General features: G+C 40.4%; 1 protein-coding gene across 1 annotated transcript; it reads left to right on the top strand.

The window, feature by feature from the left end:
* Nucleotides 1–454: 454 nt before the first annotated feature.
* LOC122086886 lies at nt 455–2,032 on the top strand. The gene has a single exon (XM_042655808.1). It carries the CDS (start codon nt 455–457, stop codon nt 2,030–2,032), a length of 1,578 nt encoding a protein of 525 aa, XP_042511742.1.
* Nucleotides 2,033–23,502: the final 21,470 nt, after the last annotated feature.

The following is a 23,502-nucleotide window of genomic DNA, read 5'->3' as shown; positions in this document are numbered from 1 at the left end:
CACAAGAATAAAATCTTAAAGCTTAAATTGCACTTAGGACAATGGACAACCACTGAAGATGAGGAATCAAATGGTCTATGTAACCATTTCCTTGATATTTATTCTTCTGAGTTAGTTGATAATGAAGCCTTAACTCAAGTATTAGATACTGTGAACCCAATTGTTTCTGATGAACTTAATGATTCTTTATGTGTTTCACCTACTATGGAGGAGATCCGACTTGCTTTATTTAATATGTCACCACTTAAGCCCCCAGGGCCAGATGGGTTTCCACTTGTATTTTTTCAACGATATTGGGAGCTTATCAAAGATGACCTATATTTGTATGTCTATCAATATGGATTTGAATCGTACCTATATCTGCTTCATTCCTAAAGTTGGTCACCCCGAAACAACTGATCAGTTCCACCCCATTAGCCTTTGTAATATCATTTTCAAAGTTATTACAAAGCTAATGGCTGATCGCCTACATGGACCTCTGCATCAAATTATATCTCCTACCCAGTCGGCTTTTATCCCTAATTGTCTTATCTCAGATAATATTTTAGTGGCTCACGAGATGTTTCTCTACATAAAGAGGAGAAAGAAGGGGAAAGATAAATTCTTAGCTTTGAAATTGGATATGGGCAAGGCATATGACATACTAGAATGGACTTTCATAGAGGCCATGCTTCTGAAGCTGGGATTTCTCCATTATTGGGTTAGTAGAGTCATGTCTTGTATCCAATCGGTCTCTTATAGCCTCCTCATTAATGGATGTATCAAAGGATCGATAGCTCCAACAAGAGGGATTCGTCAAGGAGACCCCATCCACCAACAATATTTATTTTATGCTCACAAGCACTTACTTCAATTATCAGAAGAGCAGAGGGGTCTTGAGTCCTACATGGAATTAGAGTTCGGCATAGAGGTACTCCAATCACCCACCTTCTATTTGCTGATGATTGTCTTCTTTTTCTCTCAGGTCAAGTTAGGTGAAATTTCATCTCTTAATCAATGCCTTGACTTATATTGTAAGGCTATGAGTCAGGAAATTAATCTCAAGAAATCTAGCCTTACTTTTAGTCCAAACACTCATGTTAAGTTTAAAAGATGGTTGTCAAGGGTGCTTAAAGTTCCTTATTGTGATGGCCCTTCCAAGTATTTAGGATTACCAACCGATTTTGGTATTTCTAAAAAGGATTTATTTCGTGAAGTTAAGGAGCAAACTCTGAATAAATTACAAGGATGGAAGAAGAAGTACCTATCTCATGCTGAAAAAGAGATTCTCTTGAAAGCATCATTATCCCCTATGTCTAACTTTGCAGGCTCACATTTTAAATTAGCAGTTTCACATCATGAAGATGTTAGAAAGGCTGCTTCTAACTTTTATTGGGGTGATTCTGAAAATGACTCTAAGATCCATTGGATCTCATGGGAGAGATTGGGTCGCTCGAAGAATAGAGGAGGCTTTGGCTTTAGAGACTCAAGGTTACAAAACCAAGCCTTATTGGCTAAGGCGGCATGGAGGTTATGGTCATCTCCTGAAACTCACTGGGCACGATTTATCAAGTCCATTTACTTTCCAACTTTAGATTTTCTACGTGCTAGACTGGGTCATAACCCATCATGGGGCTGGTGTAGTATTTTGGAGGGAAGGGATGCTCTACAGGAAGGTTTGTTATGGCAAATTGGGGATGGTGCTTTAGTAGATATTTGGCAGGACAAATGGATACAATCATTGCCTCATTATAAACTCCAATATCCAAAGCCAGTAGGCTGCACATTATCAACAGTAGCTAATATTATTGGTCCTGTTACAAGGTATTGGAGATTATATTTATTGCAACAGTTTTTTCATCAGTCTGATAGAGATGCTATTTTAAAGATCAACCTAAGTCTATTCCCAAGTGCTGATAAGCTGATATGGGGGGCCTCAAAGGATGGTGTTTTTAGTGTGAAATTGGTTTATCATCTATTATCTAATTTAAAGCAAGTTAGAGATAAAGATGGAGCTGCATGTAAAGCATCCACATCAAGGTGTCTCCAATAGGAGCATATGCCTGAGACCGTTTGGAAATGTATTTGGGCTACCAACTTACTACCAAAAGTAAAAGCTTTCATGTGGAGAGTGTGTGCAAGGGGTATTACTTTAGGTGATGGGTTACAGTCACAGCAACTCCATATTGATTCTTCTTGCCAACGATGTGGAGCACTAAAGGAAATGTCTGATCACATATTGCTTGAATGTTCGTTTACTAAAGCCATATGGTTTGGGAGTTATTTGTCTTACATCCCACCCATTGATCAGGTGCCAATATTTTCAAACTAGTCAGCTGGTTGGGATAGTATTTTTCACCATGATAAGAAGATAGCTCGTGAATCTCTGTCTATAGCCTCCTTCTTATGTTGGTACTCATGGCGGGCTAGGAATGATATGGTATTTAATATAAAGAACTAGAGCCCTCAAGAGGTAACTATGGTTGCAGAGAAGACTTTTATTGAATTTCAGATGGTGACAACTAAACCCCAGTGGACTCAACCTGCACCAAGTCAAAGGGAAGAAAGTGAAGAAGGTAAGTGGACGCCTCCATCAACTGGATACTTGAAGGTAAATTGTGATGCTGCTCTACCTAGAAGAAAGTCTCACGGCTGTTTGGGATTCATATTTCAGGATAATAATGGAACTCAATTGCAAGATGTTTCTATTCTTCAACGTCTCACTTCACCCTTGCAAGGTGAGATCTTAACAATACGTCAAGCATTATCTTCAGCTATTATAGCAGGATATACTCATCTTCAGGTGGAGACAGATAGCAAGTGTATGAGTATTTAAATGATGCAAGGCACAATCCCCCCCTTGAGACGGCTACAGCTATTTCAGATGTGAAAAGTCTTGTAACATCTTTCATCTCTATTTCTTTTCATTGTATTCCACAGGCTTTGAATAGTATTGCAGATGCTTTGGCTCGGAAGGCCTTGTCTTTTATGTGTGTGACAGATTGGCCTATTTCCACTCCTTGGCTATATGACCTATGTTGGTTTGAAGTCATTGCTAGTTCACATAATGATCAGTAATTTTCTATTCTACCAAAAAAAAAAAAAAATTGGAAAATCTCATATATTATTGAAGATCATTGAGGAAGATTATAAGAATCCATGTTGAGTAATTGGGAGGGAGCTGGCTTCTATATCTTGAGAGACTAATTAGAGATTCAATTTTTTATATTTTCTACTAAATAGGGGGTATGCCAGTTACAAAATGGTTATCATTTTTTCACATATTTTACGTGTAACCCACTACTTATGATATCTAACTACCTATTACATAGTATTATCAACTCTTACTAACCGCCAATTATTTATTACCTACACGTTAAGACTCCAATGTCAAAAATGTTATTGGCCCCCCATTCTTTTTTTTTTTTTTGGTGAAAATTGTGTCCATTTATTCAGTAGAATGGATTACACACCTGCCCTCTGTGACAATAAAAGCAGACAAACAAGGATCGGAAATAGGCCAAACTATCCTATTCGAAAAGGACAGAGCCATTTTGGCAAGGAATCTGCAACAGAGTTGGCAACCCTTGGAATAAAAACAAAATTACATTCTTCTAAATAAGTGGCCAGATGCTTGATATCCTCAATAATTGGTCTAACAAAAAGTGTGGAATCTCTTTCAAGTGACTGAAGGGAGGAAATAATCTCTTGATTGTCACACTCCACTAACAGTTTATCTACCCCATTAGCCAAGGCTGCCAAAAGACCCTCTCTTATAGCAATAGCCTCTCCTACTGAAACCTCAGTAAATTGTTTAGGACTAGATATAGCCACTCGAGGATTTCCTAAGTAATCTCACATTAGGAAATTCCACTGTCTATCTGGTGTGTCTCTTTCCTCCCTCCCTAGAGTGATCTCGTCTAAAATTTTATACCCCAAACCATGAGTACAGATCCTCTACCTCTCCCCCCGCCACCGTTACCACTTCACAAACCATGTACCATTGATTCCTGAAGATGATAATTCTGAAGATGATGGTGTTTTTGAACTTGATGATTAGTTTGAAGATCGTCTTTCCCACTCTCTCTCTCTCTCTCTCTCTCTCTCTCTCTCTCTCTCTCTCTCTCTCTCTCTCTCTTGCAGGATATGTTTTGGCTAGAAAGTCTTATAGAAGACAAACGGTAACTGCAACGTTGGTGTTGGCATGGAACACCAACGAGATTGTCCTTGTTTCCTCGATTAAGACCAATACTTATCTGTTGAAGTTTGATCATCCAATGGATGTTCAAAATGTGTTTAATGAAACACTGTGGTCGATTGCAAGAAATTTGATCGACCTGGAGCGCTAGAAGGCTACCAAAGACTGGACTTTCTCTAATACTGATTTTGGGTGCAATTTCATGAGATTCCAAATGAACTTCAAGATTATCTGTTGGAGACTAGATTAGTCCAGAAGGTTGGCTTGGTTTCTAGATTGATGCATGTCATGGGAGTACGTAGTGGACAAAGGCTAAACTACTTTAGGGCTCGAGTGGCGTTGGATATACGAAAGCCGCTAAAGTCTATTATAAAGATAAGAAGATGTAATGCAGATGAACATCCTATCGGCCCAAGCCCTCTGCTTCCATCACAGATCTCAGAAAATTTCCCATTCGGGTCGCCACCAAAATATGTCGGATCGGGTCAATCTTCAAAACGGGTTAAGAATTCGAGACAAACTTAACAAATCTCCACCTTGGCTTGAATTCTCCTCCAACAGATAAACAAATAGCTAATATCTTCATCTTCTCCAATAGCCCTCCAAAGGGCTGAACTCAAACACTACAAACACCAAGTAAGTTCAAGCAATGCTCAAACTTACCAACACATAAAGGCTTAGTCAACATATCAGCTAGATTGTTTTCAGTACCAATCTTCAACACTTGAATATTACCTTGAGTAATTATCTCTTTTATGAAATGATACCGAACATCAATGTGCTTTGTCCTCTCATGATACATTGGATCTTTAGTCAAGTGAATAGCACTCTGGCTATCACAATGGACAACAGTCACCCCATGATTCATGCTGAGTTCTCCCAACAAACCTCTAAGACAAATAGCTTCTTTAATTGCCTCAGTCACTGCCATATACTCTACTTTAGTAGTAGATAATGCAACTGTAGCCTGTAAAGTAGTTTTCCAACTAACCATACTTCCTCCAAGAGTAAATATATAGCCTGTGAGTGACCTCCTCTTGTCAAGATCACCTGCATAATCTGAATCAACATAACCAGATAAATTATCACCATTCCTCCCAAACTCCAAACAAACACCAGAGGTCCCTTTCAAGTACCTAAGTATCCACTTCACTGCTTCCCAATGAGCTTTACTTGGACATGACAAATATCTGCTCACTACACTGACAGCTTGTGAAATGTCAGGACGAGTGCAAACCATAGCATACACAACGGAGCCAACTGCACTAGAGCCAACTCCACCTCTTCATCTGTCTTAGTTGATAGAGCAGTTGAAAGTCTAAAATGAGATGCAAGAGGAGTAGTTACAGGTTTGGCATCTTTCATGCCAAAACGATTCAATACCTTCTCAGTGTACTTTTGTTGAGATAGCCACAGCTTCCCTGCTTTTCTATCCCTCTTGATCTCCATACCAAGGATCTTCCTTGCTGCCCCCCAATCTTTCATCTCAAATTCAGAACTTAATTGTTTCTTCAACTTATTGACCTCATTCCTATCTTTTGCTGCAATCAACATATCATCAACATAAAGCAACAAATATATGAATGACCCATCAGAGAGCTTTCTGAAATAAACACAACAGTCATATTGACACATGGAGTATCCAAAACTAACCATAACTGAATCAAACCTTTTATACCATTGTCTAGGAGACTGTTTTAAACCATATAGGGACTTCTTCAACAAACATACATGGTCCTCCTTACCTTCAATAACAAACCCTTCAGGTTGATGCATATAAATCTGTTCTTCTAGTTCACCATGCAAGAATGTTGTTTTCACATCAAGTTGCTCCAACTCCAAATCATGCATAGCAACTAAAGCAAGTAGGACACGAATAGAACTATGCTTAATAACAGGTGAGAAAACATCATTAAAATCAATTCCTTGTACTTGACTATAGCCCTTTGCAACTAAACGTGTCTTGTACCGAGTATCTTCAACACCTGAGGTAGATTCCTTCTTCTTGAAGACCCATTTGCAACCAATTATTTTCTTCCCTGTTCTCGGCTTCACAAGCTCCCAAGTCTGATTTTTATGAAGAGATTCCATCTCCTCATTCATGGAAATCAACCATTTTGTAGAATCAATTGAAGCAACAGCTTCAGAATATGTTGCAGGCTCACTATTTTCAATTGTATCTGCAACAGACAATGCATAAGCAACAAATTCAGCATGCCCATACTTTTGTGGTTGTCTAATATTTCTCCTTGCTCTATCCTTGGCAATGCTGTACCGTTCTTCTTGATTCTCTTGAGCATCATCTCCTTCAGTAAAAGTAGGCAGCTGGACTAAAGTAGATTGTGCTTTGTTTGAAGATGAACCACCAATTTCAAACTCCACCTTCTCTCTAGATTTTTCTTGACCTTCATCACAATGAATAGGAGCTTCTTTCCTAGGATGCAACATAGTAGATTCATCAAAAGTAACATCTCTGCTAATAAGAAATTTTGGAGACTTTGGATCAGGACACCACAACCTGTATCCTTTCACTCCAGATCCATACCCAAGAAAAATGCATTTCTTAGCCCTAGGTTCCAACTTCCCTTCATTTACATGTTCATAAGCAAGACATCCAAATACTTTTAAATTTGAGTAGTCTGCAGGTTTACCTGACGAAACTTCTTCTAGAATCTTGCACTCAATAGCTGTGCAAGGAGATCGATTCACCAACAAGGTTGCTATGTTAACTGCTTCTGCCCAGAACTCCTTGCCCAATCCTGCATTTGATAACATACACCTCACCTTTTCTAACAAGGTTCTATTCATATGCTCTGCCATTCCATTCTGCTGGGGTGTTTTAACACCTGTATGGTGTCTTGCAATACCTTCATTTTTGCAGAACTCATTAAAGTCACCTTCACAAAACTCTAGGCCATTATCGGTTCTCAACCTTTTAATTTGTTTCTCGGTCTGCTTCTCAAGCAAATTCTTCCACTATTTGAAAGTGATAAATACTTCATTTTTGTACTTCAAGAAATAGACCCAAACCTTCCTAGAGAAATCGTCAATGAAAGTAAGCAAGTATCTTGCACCAGCCCCCTTTGAAGCAACCTTGGAGGGCCCCCATAGGTCTAAATGAATGTAGTCCAAAGTTCCCTTAGTCCTGTGAATAGCAGTACTGAAACTAACTCTTTTCTGCTTCCCAAACACACAATGCTCACAGAACTCCGTTGCTCCTGTACTCTGACCACACAACAAGCCCCTTTTACTTAATGATGCCATCCCTCTTTCACTCATATGGCCTAACCTCATATGCCATAAATTTTTGACATCTGATTCAGACATAGATGATGAAGCTGCCGCAACAGACCCAGTGACTGTAGTACCCTGCAACACATATAAACTGCCAACCTTGATTCCTTTCATCAATAAGAGAACACCCTTACTGATCTTCATGACTCCAACTTCAGCTGTATACTTGCACCCATTTGAATCAAGAGTGCCTAAACTGATGAGATTTTTCTTCAAATCAGGGATATGCCTGACATTAGACAAGGTTCTAACAATGCCAGCATACATTTAATATTAATCGTTCCCATTCCAATAGTCATACAAGAAGCATTATTTCCCATCAACACAACTCCACCTCAAACTGATTCGTATGTGGAGAACCATTCACGATTGGAACACATATGGTAGGAACAACCAGAGTCAAGAATCCATTCATCCTGTGATCTAACTTTATCATTAGTCACCAAAAGCATATCAGACTCACTCTCATCTTCAGCAATACTAGCTTCTGCAGAATCATCTCTTTTCTGTTGATTTTGAGCACCACCATCTGCCTTCTGCTTATTTAAAAGCTTATAGCATTCAGATTTAATATGCCCCTTTTTCTTACAGTAATTGCAGGTTAAATTCTTGTGCTTAGATTTTGATCTAGCCTTCTTTTTGTCACCATCTGAACCCCTTTCATTCGTTCTCCCTCTAGCTACCAAACCAACACCATCAGATTTATTGGTAGATGTCAACTCATCCTCAATAGAGATTGTCTCTCTACCATAAATCATGGTATCCCTAAAATGCTTATAAGATGGAGGCAGAGAACATAACAATAATAGGGCCAAATCTTCATCGTCTATTTTAACATCTATCCTTTTCAAATCAGTAACAATAGAAATGAACTCAGATATGTGGGATTTAATAGAAGTACCTTCACCCATATAAAGGGTATACAGTTGTTGCTTCAATCTCAACCTATTGGTGAGGGATTTGTTGAGGTAGAGGTTCTCTAACTTCACCCATAACTCTGCAGCCATTTTCTCTGAGAGAACTTCCTGTAGAACATTATTCGAAAGACACAACTGAATAGCTGAAAGGGCTTTATCATTCAAATCGCTCCAATCATCATCAGACATAGTTGCAGGTTTCTTCGCCTTCCCAAATAGGGTTTTCTTCAAACCCTGCTACGTGAGAACAACCATCATTCGAACCTGCCATAAACTAAAACTGATGTTGCCGTCAAACCTATCAATATCGTATTTCATTGAAGCCATGGATCGAAGTAACCCAGAGCTCTGATACCAGTTTGTTAGAATAAACACCAAGAAACACGAATAATAAAGAGACAATAGATCCGTAGGACACAGAGATTTAACAAGGTTCACACACCCGGGTGGTGTGCTACGTCCTCGGGCGAAGAAGAAGATGATTCACTATGCAGAAGAGAGATTTACACCCTAGTAGCGGCAAGGAAAAAAACTCACCGTGAAACCCTAGCTGCATGAAAACCCTAGAATACAATGACTTTCTCAACAAGCAATAGTACATTATATATATATACTCCAAATCACGGTTTGACCCATCGGGTCGCGGTCAATCTGATCGAACCATACAGTGGGGGCATAGCCACCGCACCCCCATACGAGATCAGTGATGGGCTTCGGGCTTGGGCCTATCGGCCCAAGTCCTCTGCTTCCATCACAGATCTCAGAAAATGTCCCATTTGGGTCGCCACTAAAATATGTCGGATCAGGTCAATCTTTAAAACGGGTCAAGAATTCGAGACAAACTTAACAAAAACACTTTAAGTATTTAATACTAGGTGCTGGTCAACCATCGATTTTCCGATTCAATTCAATTCTGAATAGGAATTATGGCCTATAAAACCAAAACCAGATCAATTTACTACAGTGCAGTTCGATTTGGTTATAATCGATCGGTTTCGATTCCGATAAACAATTTTGGTTATGTATTGACACCCTCACCCATAATGAGAGCTCTTATTATCCACCCAACCACCAGATTAAAGACTCCACAATTTATAATGCCAATCCTATGGGCATATATTGCCCTCTTAGTAGACCTATTTCAACCCAATGACCCACTCATTCATTATCTAATAGCCCATCTTCATCCAATCACTACCACCCACCATACATCACGCAATTGAACTCCGGGGTCCTCACATTCTCCACTACCTACATAACCTTCCACAGACCCAGAAATCGCCCAAGCTTTATCAGTTTTGTTGCCCCCATCTTTCAGAATGCTCTCTTACAACTCCAACCTCAAATTCTACACGAATCAATCCTATAGCTAATCCACAACCACTTATACCCTTTTCTCAAACTTCACTCCATGACTTGACCCAACATTTATAGGTTTTACAAAGTACTAAGTGACCAAGGGTTACTCAGGATGAATCCCATTCATTGGAGGATACAGAAATGACTCATCAGAATACTCAAGTCTCCTTGGCCCATTCTTTGACTCAACCCCATGTGGAAGCTGGAGATCACCCCCACAGGTTACAATGAAACTGTCAGGGTTTGTGGAGTCCCCTGACAAAGCGTTCCTTTTTAAGTCTCCTTAAAAGTGATAACCCAGATGTGGCTTTTTTAATGGAGACAAAGAGTCAGATTCTTTTCCTTGAAAGGTTTCGAAGAAAGGGCAATTTTAAATGTTACTATTAACCCACAAGGTGCAGCTAGTGGTCTTGCACTGTGGTGGAAAGATCATATCCATCATATGGTTTTATCTTCAGATTCCAGGTTAATTGATGTAAAGATTAGTATGACTGGATATCCACCTTTCTTTTTTATACGTGTTTTTGGAGACCCATTGAGACATAGGAGGAGACAGGTGTGGGATCATATTTCGAGTATTGCCTACACTAGACAGGGTAACTGGTTGTGCTTTGGTGACTTCAACTCATACGTATCATGGCACGAATAAATTGGTGGTTCTCAACAAGTTTCAAGAGATGTTGATGACTTTAGAGATTTTCTGAAATCTTGTAAATTTTTTTTTTATTTGGGATTCCATGGTCCTTGTTACACTTGGAATAATAAACAAAGTGGATCCTCCAACATTAGAATTTGGCTAGACCGAGCCCTATGCAATCCTGATTGGCGGCAAAGCTATGAGAATGTATCGGTTTTTGTCCAACCAGCTATTGGCTCTGACCATTGCCCTATTGTCATTGATACTGAAGGTAATATCTCTTATGGGCGTCGACCTTTTCGGTTTGAATCTATATGGATGATGCACCCTGACTGTGGAGCTACAACTATCAGAGGTTGGTTGATTTCTCCAGCAGGAACAACAATGAAAAAAATTATGAAGAAGATACAACATTGTGGCACAATCTTTAAGAAATATAATATGGAGGTCTTTGGTAGCATTTTTGAGACTATTGAGAACCTTAAATCAGAACTTGAGCATATTTAGGGCCTGCCTTGATCACTATTTCCCCAATAGAGAGAATCTGAAGTTTACAAGCTTCTTGAAATTGAAATAGAGAAAGGAGGAGAAAATGTGGAGACAAAAAATCCAGAATTAACTGGCTAGAAGAAGGGGATAGGAACACTTATTTTTTCCATGTCTCAATGATGCGGCGTCGGCACAACAATCGAATTTTGAAGTTAAACTTCCCTTTAGGGTAGTGGTCCTCAATTGAGGTTATGTTTCAAATATTTTTGTAGAGCCTTGCTCCCTAAACCTGGTTTATTGATCAGTTGGTTTAGTTTGGTCTTGTAGGGTATGAACCGGAAAGGGTTGACGCGGGTGCCCTATGGTGTATGTTAGCAAGGGTGACGTCAAATGCGGGGTGGTCGAACAAGATTGAGCCGGTACCCAAAGTGATTCACACGCCAAATCCATGCCCTTGTATGTATCATAAGGCCACGTACGAATAAGAAAGGTATGATATCTTATCGAATGACCAGAACTTAGTCCATAACACGTGGCGAGAGTGAGATACGCATTAAGATTCCATTTTCCCACAAAAATATAGTAAGGTTGGCCTTGTTTCGGCCAACTGGTAGGTGTAAGACCCACCAGTGTGACCCACTTGTAAGGGAAATGTGGGTCCCAGCAAACCCAACTTGGGTGAGCACGTGTATTTTGGGTTTCTCGTAGTAATGAAATCAAGTGCACTTGATAATGTCGACTAGTTTAGCCGATATCATGATTTATTATGTTTTGGTCCATAAAGGGGCAAAACCAAACAAGCCTTAGTAGATATTTACAAACCATGGTATAAATAGCATTTATGTCTCTCTCTCTCACTCTCTCTCTCTCACTCTCTCTCTCTCTCTCTCTCTCTCTCTCTCTCTCTCTCTCTCTCTCTCTCTCTCTCTCTCTCTCTCTCTCTCTCTCCTATTTATGATTTCGACAAAAGTTTGGTGAGAGGAGTAAAGAAGAGGGAGAAACGAGGAAGGAGAAGAGAAGGGAGAGGGAAGAAGGTTCCCCCCTAGATTTTTGAGGCCGCAACATACGTTTTCGTCTTCAAAGTAGTGTCTGGTGCCTTGGGATCTACGTTTTGAGGTAAGTAACGTCATAAACCCTTGGAATGTGATGAAACCCTTTTGTGTGTGGCCAAATCAAAGAGATGATAGAAATCTTGTGTGTTTTCTTTGAAGATTTGAGGAAAGGAAAACTAAGATTGAAAGTATTTGGTGACATTCTGATTTGGAAAGAGGAATCTTAAGTTTTTGAGGTTTCTTGAGCCAAGGTATGATTTGTTTCTAAAAACATTGATTTAACTTAGATCCATTGAATAATCAAGTAGATGAAGCCTAAAATGTGTGGGAAATGAAGTCGGAACAACCCCCTTGGGTTCCTAAGAGGTGGGATGAAAGAGAAAAGAAGTTCAGCGAAACCCACAGAACACTGATGGGTAGCACCGGTGAGTAGTCAGACCCACTAGTGCGACCCCCCAGTCTTACCTGGCCTTTTGAACCAATAGGCGAGTAAGACAACCCACCGGTCTCCTCTAGGCTCACCGGATCTGGGTTAGCCCCAGGTCCTATCGATGGGTAGGAGCAACGGGTACTAGACCCATCGGCATGACCCGTGGGTCTATGTCTGGGTGCTATCTGCCAAGGTAGATTGCACAGGTGGGTTCACCTACCCGCCTATATGACCAACCTGTAGACCAAATGAGCTCCATTGGAATTGAAACTCACCAATGACCTTCTTCACGCTATTATACGTGTTGTGATCATATCTTACATCTTTTTACAATTTTGAAATGGATGTATTCTAAATTCCTATTTGTGTTAGGTTTCGAGACATTTGTCTTTACTCTGGATCTTACCTGTACCACTAGTGCATATTCTCCTACAAGAATAGGTAAGTGGGGAGGGGACTTTGATTTTATTTTGGGAGTGTTTATGGCATCCTATTTATTCATACATTATCTCGACATTTCGAATGCCATTCTCATACATATGCTTGACTGCTGGTAGACGCATTTAGAAATGAACATATTGTTATCTTTATATATCTAATTAATTGTTACTTGCTATGAATCTTGAGCATGGATTTATTCATTGATGGATTATGATGAGGATTTGCCGAACATGTATGAGATTCCTAGAATAGATGCTATAGTCGACTTGGAACTGAATGCATTGGTACACCATGGAATGGGATGTGAAAGTACTATGCAATCGTATTATCTTATATAGAAGCATGTGGCTAGGATTTCACATTCTCTCGTGCTATGACCTTCCCAATAGTGGTTTAGGTGTTGGGTTATCATTAGGGGGAAGCACCGATCACGGACCATTGTGGTGGTTAGAAATATGCCCAGCTGATCATTAGAACAGTCAATAGCTTTGGTGATATATTCAGAGAGCCAATCGTACTTATTTTATTTTCTGCTATAGTTCGGTCACAATTTACATTTTTATTATGGTTGGGCCACGATTTAATTTTTTGAGTGCTCATGACTAGCCTTCTCCGACAACCCTATGGATGTATCATGGGATGGAGAATGTGTCTCGTACCCGGGGCATATGTGCACTGTGGTTGTGAGTAGCACGTAACCTATGATCTGGAAATGTTGCTTATATAAAACAAGATTAAAATAAATCTTATGCATATAGTACCATTTGAATTACAATTGCTTGTGTGACTCTTTCTTTCCATTTACTGAGCTAGTGAGCTCACCCCTCATGCGCACATTTTCTAGATGATTTTGTAGGATATTCCGTAGAGGAACCCATACGAAGATGAATGCCCGTGCGAGAACTGTGTTGTGGGGCAATAATAGCAGACTTTTCTATTTATAGTTCTCATTTTTTATTCTTTTGGTGTACTCCCCTTTCTGTACTCTCAAAAATTAAATTATTATTTTTTGTATAAATATCATGTTTACGGGCCCACATATAAATATATTATGTATAACAATTTGGGTATCTAGAGTATATGTGGATTTACAGGTATTTATACATAATAAGATTTCCGTTGAAATTACATTATTTGGGACCTCCTCCTTTGCCTCGGGCATATAATCAACGTCCTCCTCCTCATCAACCTCCTCTTGATTAGTATCCCCCACTGCGGGCTCCATCAGATCATACAACTCCATCTTATGCAAAATACCCCGGGAGAATCTATCCAATGGGGACCTTCCCTCCTCACCCTGTAAGTCCACCTAAAAATACTCGAATATTTTGGTAAGGGACCGGGCGTATGGGTAGTTGCCGTTAGATGGATGCACGCTATGGTACTCCATAATTTTCATGATAATATAAGGGAGGCATATGCAAGAGGCATTCCCTAGAGCCATGTAAATGCAGTATGCCATGTAAGCCCTCATGAAGTTTACCTGATTCAATGATCGGCTCAGGGCAGCAGGTTAAACTAAACTAAGCGGTTGAAAACCTAGACCTTTGGGATGAAGGCAGTCTCAGACTTAGGGCAGACCGCATGGCCACAAATGGTCTCGTAGATGTGTCTTTGGAGGGTCTCACTCATGTAGGGGCCCAAGGCCTTACCCCTAGGTGGGCAGTAATACCAAGTGCCCTCCATAGAGATGCCTAAGTTCCTCGGCAATAGCTCAATAGGGAGTCTAATATCTTGTCCCTTCACCCGGTTGGTAATGGTATACATCCTGTCATTGTACGAAATCTCCAAGTTACAATAAAACTTCTTGATGAGGTTTGGATAACTGATCGAGTCAACAGAAAGCATGGCTTGCCAGCCAAGGGCAGTGAAGTTCTCAAGCATCTGAACCTGAGTGAAGTCCTCTATCACAACAGTCTTCCCTATAAGGACTGGCCTCTTGGAGAAGGTAAACTAAGAGAGGGAAACCTGAAGGCTCCTGAATAGACTCTCACCATAATCCTCTAGGTCCACATGAACACTCCTCCTAGCCCGGGCGCGAGGAGTGGAAGAACTTGTGGCTACACCCCTCTTTTTTCTACTAGGAGCATTTCCACTCCTAGAGGATGAGGCAGCCTCCTTGCCCTTGCAAGAAGACATTCTAAAAAATTCATGAGAAAAACATGAGAAACTGATAAGATTTCAAGAGGAAATTATAAAAAACAAGGGATGAAAGAAAAAAAACAAGACAGTAAGATCCCAAGAAGGAGATTAGTGAGAATGACCCTCTCATATTAAGCACATTATAGGTGCAATGTATATCAAGTAACAAGCAAAAGGAGAACATCCCTATGGTGCAATGCTGTAATCATGATGCGATCATGTGTGAATGATAGGTCGATAGAGCAATGCATTGATAAATGTAAGGTACGGACAAGTGAACATTATGAAGTCATTATTATTTGATGCATAATGCAAATAAAATCTAATAAGTGGAAACAATTATTTAAGGCATAAAGCCATGCAAATGCCAAGTTGGCATAAATCTGAGACATTTGACAGATTTTTCCAAAGGAAGAAAAAGGGGATAATTTTCATAGAGAAGGGCATAAACGATGAATGTCTTAGCTTTGAGTAAATTTGGAAATAACATGTAAAGGAGGCTTCAATTTCATACAAGTATATATATATATATATCTTAACATATTTGAAGTCAAAACAAGGGAAAACCCCCAAATTTCTCAATAACCCTAACATAGGAATGGTGAAGATTTATGCCAAGGAGAGATAGTGGGACATAGGTGCAATGTGACATTCTCACCACTATTGTGCAACCAAATGTGAGTTGATAGACTCGTTTGAACACACATTATGCAAGGAAGGAGAGAGAAAATGGGAAAAATCCTAAAACAACAAAAATTAGGAAAATTGGGTTAAACAAACCATGGAAATGACACATGTGACGATTAAAGATGAGATTCATGAAATAGATGGCATACTTACATACTACATTCATTCTAGTTGGAAGAAATCAAAAGAAAAACAAATTTTAGGGTATAATGAACAAGAATATTCGAAATCTCATAATTTAAGAGAGAGAAGGAAGAGAAAACCACTCACCTGAGGTTGAAGTTGGTGTTGAGAAACTTTGAATCCAAATGTGGCAAGAGAAATGCTTGTAAGAGCTCCTAGACCTTCTTTTGGGTTGCCTTGAGCGATTTAGAGAAGAGAGGGAAAAGTGAGAAATAAGAGTGTTTGAAAATGAGGGCGTTTTTGCCCTCATAATAGATTCACGCGCGCGTGGCGAGTCACCATCGGTGGGTCCTAAACCTAGCCCACCCGCTAGTGTGGATTTTTAGGCCAAAATGTCCCAAAATTTGGGGATTTATTCCTCAAGCCTTGTGGACCCCAATTTTGCTTGAATTATAAGCTATTGTGCAATAAATTTTCATGCATGCTTATGTGGGGTAATTGTGATACCCTACTTTGTAAACCCGACTTAATTTCTTCGGTTGGTTTGGATTAGCCTTACAGGACCTGAATCTGAGCGAGTTGAGACAAGTACCTTATAACATAATGGTGAGGGTGACTTTGAACTCAGGTTGGCCAGATGAGTTGGAGTCGGTGCCTAATGAAGTCCGTGTGCCCAAGCTGTGTACTTGCATGTATCACTGGGTCATGTACGCACAATAAAGGTACACAGCCACATATTATGTCAGGTACATGTGTTAATTAATTACCGAGAGTGAAATACATATCGGATCCAAGCCCCATTGAAACCCATTCGGCTAAGTTTTGGCCAATTGGTGGGTGGTTATGGGTGAGTCAAACCCACCAGTGTGACTTACCACTCTAGTCATTAGATATTTTGACCCAAGTATAAATAGTATTTACTACATTTCTTCACCCTCATTTATTGTTTTACAAGGTGGGTGAGAAAAGTAAAGAAGAGAGAGAAACGAAGGAGAGAGAGAGAGAGGAAGAAGAAGGAAGAAATAGGAAAGAAGATGATCGTTGTGTGTCGTTGGGGTCAGATCTTTTGAATTCGACACCAGAAGCGTGATCCTCGCCTTGGGATTTATGATTTGAGGTGAGTAAAAACTATATTTCTAAAACCCTTATGAAACCCTATGTGAAATCCTATTATTTAGGTTGGAATCCTTTAGATCTTGTTTATCCCTCTTAAGAATGAGAACCTAAGGTTTAATAAAGGACCTACATATTGTTTATGAAGGTTTTATAAGAAGAAATTTCAAGATTTAAGAAGCATTTGTTGATCTCTTGAGCTAGAGAGAAGATTTGAGGTTTTTGAGGTGTTCTTGAGCAAAGAGGTAAAACCAAAGCTTAAAACTTTGAATCGATACTAGATCTATGTTAGAATCACAATATGGGACCTTATATTTGTGAAAAATGCAATCGAATTGACCCCTTATGGTTTCCCCAAGGTGGGATGAAGAATGGGAGTGAATAACAAAAATCTTGGTTCTGAGTGGTGGGTGCCTTTAAATGGTCAGACCCACCAATCGGGAGCCCGCTTGTCCTAAATGGGTTGTTAGCTCGACCGGCGAGCCAGATTGGTGGGCACCTAGCCCGTCGGTCTAGGCAAAGCCCCTGGGTCGAGTAGTGAGTGAGGACCGGTGGGCACCTGGCCTGCCACTCCTAGCCCGTTGGTCCTTACAAGGCCCTTGAGTCAAGTGACGGGCAAGGACTGGTAGGTACCTCACCTGTCGGTTGATCTACCAATCCGACTCTTCGGGTTTCGATTGGGTCCAAATTTATTCAACCTCCTACGGTGATTCTAAATGCGTTAAGGTTATCGTATTCCTTTGATTGTGAACCTAAAGTGGAGATATACTAAACTCGACCTCTTTTATGATAGGTTTCACTAGAAACTCACGTCTTCGCACGTCGGATCTTTCTCGTACCAAGGGTGATCATTGTACACAACTAGGTAAGTGGGAAGAGGACATTGACTTTATTTTTGGAAGGTTTTTGCATCATTCCATTATTATTGTAGACTAGCCATGTCATCATTTCATTACTATGTGTAGCCTAGTCATTCAAGAATGCCATTCGCATGCATTGACATGTGCATTTATGAAATTTATTTATGACTTGATATGCTAATATCTTTAATTGTTAAATGCTTATTCTTGCTTTGAGTTATAAGATGGATGATTTTAAATTATTGAATATGATGCATTGCTAAACTAGATGCCATTGTCAGCTTGAAAACGAATGCATTGGTGGCCCGTGAAATGGGACGCAGTGGCACTATGCAGTAGTATTATCTCATATAGGAGTATGCGGTTAGGAATGACATATCCTTGTGCTATGACCATTTTCAACAGGGGTTTAGGTATTGGGTACATCACCAGGGGGAGGAGCTTGAGGTTGTGTACTAACAATGGCGGTTAGAAGTACGCCCGACCGATCACTAGGATGGTTGACAATTTTGATGATATAACAAGAGGGTCAATCATACTGCTTTTAATTTAATGTAGGGCAAAGCCCATTTTACTTTAATGCAGGGCAAGGCCCATTTTACTTTCCGGTACCCACAACTGGCTTTCTCCGACAACCCTATATGCTATCGCGGGATGGAGTTCGAGACTCGTACCCGGGGTATATGTGCACTATGGTTGTGAGTAGCACATGGCCTATGACTTAGATGTGATGTTTAGGAGGTTTAGGATAATAAAAATGGACTTGCATACATATAAGTGCATTTGTATTGCGAATGATTACTTAGTCTTTCTTTTCACTTACTGGGCTAGTGAGCTCATCCCACGCGTACATCACTTTTAGATGATCTTGTAGGTTATCCGGTTGAAGAGCTAGAGCCGTGATCCACTGTGGAGTTTCCAACTGAGGACTGGTGGGTCCTTGAAGATCTTGGGCACGGGGCAGAGTGCCCATGCGAGAGTTGTGTTATGGGACAACAACACTAATACATATAGGTGCCTTTGTATTGCGAATGATTACTTAGTCTTTCTTTTCACTTACTGGGCTAGTGAGCTCATCCCGCGCATACATCACTTTTAGATGATCTTGTAGGTTATCCGGTTGAAGAGCTAGAGCCGAGATCCACTGTGGAGTTTCCAACTGAGGACTGATGGGTCCTTGAAGATCTTGGGCACGGGGCCGAGTGCCCATGCGAGAGTTGTGTTATGGGACAACAACACTAATACCTACATAAGATTCTTTTGATTATTTTATGATGTTCCCCCTTTTATACTCTAGATGTTTAAATTGTATTTCTTGTGTGTATATCACGCTTACAGGCCCACATGTAAATGTATTATGTAATACAATTTGGGTATAAAAAATATTGGGGTATTTACTGGCATATACATATGTAAGACTTCCACTGAAATACAAAAATTGCTTTCTTTAGTTGTGTGTATGCTGTGTAGTGGTTACTGTATCAGATGATCCTGGCAAATTTTGGGTTAACAAGAGTTAACTCGGTAATCGATCCAATTCTGTGTGAACGGGGTGTGACAGTAATTATGTTACTATATGGAAATCAATACTTGGATGTGCGCCATAATGATGGAATGCAGTATGAGTACATGATCAAGGGCATGATGTGCATTTGATTTTGTGCTTACATGTGATAAATGTGGCACTTAATCATACTTAACTTTGATGCAATTCAGATACAAAGCATCATGGTACGCACTAAATCCAGTAGTAGTGCACGAGGAGCCCCATGTGGTCCTCGTCCTATTGGACGACCACCTAATCCTTGAGGGCCTCGACCCCGAGTGAGTCCTAGATGAGAAGAAATAGTTGAGGACTCACCTACGCATGAAATCCTAATCCTCCTCCCATTGTTACTCCAAATGATGTTACGGCTTTCATTCAACAATCGCAACAGGCATTTCAGTAGTAGCAAACCTTTATGATAATGTGCACCAATAGTTGAATCCTATGCAAATGGGTCAACACCCCTATGGGGTACCTTTCCCATAAGATCCTCCTATTGTGCCAAGTGCCGGAGTTCAACTGGGGGGTGCATCTCCTCAAGCACCACCTGTAGATACCCAAGGGAGGTCACCACCTGTAGTACCACCACAAGACTAACCAGGGGGTACACCACTTGTGGCTACTCCATGGTTTTCACCTTATGACACCCCTCCATACATGATGCCACCACCGTATCAACACTATCTAGCTTATCCCCCATACTACTCATTAACAGCCACTACTACAAAGGTAGTGGAATCCTTTAAGAGGCACTTACCACCTATCTTCACTAAGGTGGGGAGTGATCCTTTAGAGCCGGATTGATGGATCCAAGAAATGGAGAAGATATTTGAGGTGGTAGAATGCATAGAACCCCAGAAACTCATTTGTGCTGGGTTACAACTGAAGAATGAGGCTGATTCATGGTGGAAGGCTTCCAAGCCTATTTTAATGACAACCCACCCAGAATCGACATGGGAACAATTCCTTAAATTGTTCTTATCAAATTATTACCCCAACAGCTTCAGAGACAGGAAGGAAGTAGAATTCTTTGCCTTGACTCAGGGAAACAAGTCCGTTCTTGAGTACCAGTAGAAATTTGAGGACTTATTCTATTTTTCTCCTCCACACATGAAAACAGCGAAGGAAGAGGCAAAGAAGTTTTGGAAAGAGTTCAAAGTGTCTATTAGTATGATATTGGGGGCTATGGATTTGACTGACTATGCCCATATTGTACAAGAGGCCAAAACTATAGAAGACAAGAAAAATGGAGAGTCTTCCACCAAACCAGGACTTTAGAAGAGGTCCAACCCTTATGCAGACTCGAGCAACTCAAGCAAGAGTTTCTGTGGGCCATGTAACTATGGTCCATCATATCAGCAGTTTTACAGATCATCGGGCTATATGCCCCGACCGGCAGATAGATCGGCTACTACCACTTTTACCCGAACACTAGCATGGTGCCTACGGCACCGAGACCTCCTCGTCCTCCCACTGCACTGGGCCAGATACAGAGAGCACCAATACCAGTGTAAGCCTCCCAAAATAGGTGCTATATTTTTAATTCACTTGGGCATTTTGCAAAAGATTGCCCGTACAAACAGCTGCTGTACAGAGTCAACCTCCTATTTATAAGCCCGCATTGACTCAAGGTGGCCTGCCTCAAGGGAGAATGTATGTATTGTCAGTCGAAGATGTTGAAGCAAGCCCCGATGTTGTAGCAGATATCCTATCTATCTTGGGTATACCAGCTTATATGTTATTTAACTCTGGTGCATCACACTCTTTTATATCTAAGAGATTTGCTAAAAGGATTGACATGATATCCAGGGCTCTAGAGAGTAAATTGATTGTTAGCACACCTATAGAAAAAGTAGCACAATTAAATGAGGTGTATGGATCATGTCCCATTGAAATAGGTGGGAAGAAGCTGGATGCTCATCTTATCATATTTAACATGTAAAATTTTAATGTCATATTGGGCATGGATTGGTTATCCTCTCACCAGGCAAACATGATGTACACCGAGAAACAAATTAATCTGGTGAGTGATGAAGGTGAAGAGCTGGTGTATCAAGCAAAAAGGGAAAAACAACCTAGAGGTTCTCATTTCTGCCTTACAGGCAGTGAAATTATTGAAAGATGGATACCAGGGCTACCTAGCTTTAGTACAATTATGGAAGCAAAGGTCACATCGTTAAAAAAATTGAAAGTAGTTGGGGAGTTTCCCGACGTCTTACTAAATGATCTAACTCGGCTACTGCCTGACATAGAGTTAGAGTTTGCAATTGATTTAGTTCCCAGAGCAGCCCTAGTGTTTAAAGCTCCATACCGAATGGTAGCACCTGAATTAAAGGAGTTACAAACTCAGTTGTAGGAATTGTTGGAGAAGGGATTTATACGTCTGAGGGTTTCTCCTTAGGGTACTCCAGTTTTGTTTGTTAAAAATAAGGCTGGAAGTCTGTGTATGTGCAGTGATTACAGGGAATTAAACAAATTAACCATCAAGAACCGGTATCCATTGCCACGAATAGATGACCTCTTTGATCAACAACAAGGTGCCAAAGTGTTCTCAAAGATTGACCTCGGATCTTGCTACTATCAACTCAACATAAAGAGCAACAACATACCCAAGACGGCCTTTAGGACCCGGTATAGTCATTATGAATTCCTAGTGCAGTCTTTTAGGTTGTCCAATGCACCAGCAACTTTTATGAATCTGGTGAACCGATTATTTTATGATGTCCTCAACAAGTGGGTCATCGTTTTCATCGATGACATTTTGATATACTCGAAAACTAAAGAGGAGCATGCATTACACTTGAGGATGGTACTCCAAAGGTTAAGAGAACAGTAGTTATATGCGAAATTCAGCAAGTGCGAGTTTTAACTGAAGCAAGTTAGATTCTTAGGACACATAATGTCTGAGAATGGGATTGAGATTGACCCGGGAAAAGTAAAAGCAGCAGTGGAGTGGAAAGTACCCAAGAATGTTACAGAGATTAGAAGTTTCTTGGGATTAGTGGGCTCTTACTGGTGTTTCATTGAGAATTTCTCTCAAATTGCCGCTCTAATGACCAACTTGACAAAAAAGGGAGTGAAGTTTGAATGGTCTACTGAGTGCAAAGATAGTTTCCAAGAGTTGAAAAGCCGATTGGTGTTAGCCCCAGTGTTAACAATTCCAGAAGGCACAAGTGGTATGACAGTCTACATTGATGCTTCCAGAATTGGACTAGGTTGCGTCCTTATGCAACATGGTAAGGTAATGGCATATGCGTCTAGACAATTGAAAGAGTATGAGAAAAACTACCCCACTCATAATTTGGAGCTGGCGGCAATTGTCATCGTCTTGAAGATCTGACACCATTATTTGTATGGGGAGATGTGCGAAATATTCAGTGATCACAAAAGTCTCAAGTATTTCTTTACCCAAAGAGATCTGAACATGAGACAGAGGAGATGGCTAGAGCCATGAAAGATTATGACTGTGACATACAGTACCATCCAGATAAGGCCAATGTGGTGGCAGATGCATTGAGCCAGAAAGCTCAAACTGTATCACTTTCTTATTTGGCCACCAGCCCACAACTTAAACAGGAGGCCATGTTGATGGATAAAAAAATTTTAAATGAAGGATCAACCTTAGAGCTTGAGTACCAGCCAGATAGTATTAAGTAGCTGACCTTATCTTTGGCGGCCTTGCAAGTGCAGCCATCTATCATGTATGAGGTGATTATGAAGTAACCCTTGGATCTTGAGTTGTAGGAAATTAGAGTTAAAATTCAAGAGCAAATGATGGATGATCTTGATTTCACAATAGCCAATGACGGAGCACTATTGTTTCGAGGCAGGTTGTGTGTACCCAATGACATGAAGATACAGGACAAGATAGTGAAGGAAGCACATAGTTTGGAGTACACACTTCACCCCGGAAGCACCAAAATGTACAAAGATCTTAAACAAAGTTACAGGTGGCCAGAGATGAAGATTACAGTGGCCCTATATGTGGCACAGTGTCTCATGTGTCAGAGGGTCAAGGCAGAGTGGCATCGACCATATGGTACTCTTCAACCACTCCCAGTATTGGAGTGGAAGTGGGACATGATTACCATGGATTTTATCACCGGACTACCCCGTACACCCAAGGGAATGGATGCAATTTGAGTGATAGTAGACAGGCTTACCAAGACTGCCCACTTCATTCCTATCAAGACTACTTACTCCATGGACAAGCTAGCACAATTTTATATGAAAAT

This window comes from Macadamia integrifolia, chromosome 8 (assembly GCF_013358625.1).
Source record: "Macadamia integrifolia cultivar HAES 741 chromosome 8, SCU_Mint_v3, whole genome shotgun sequence".
In the NCBI taxonomy this organism is placed as follows: domain Eukaryota; kingdom Viridiplantae; phylum Streptophyta; class Magnoliopsida; order Proteales; family Proteaceae; genus Macadamia; species Macadamia integrifolia.
The sequence above is the reverse complement of the archived record's forward strand: the minus strand, read 5'-3'. Positions and strand labels throughout refer to the sequence as shown.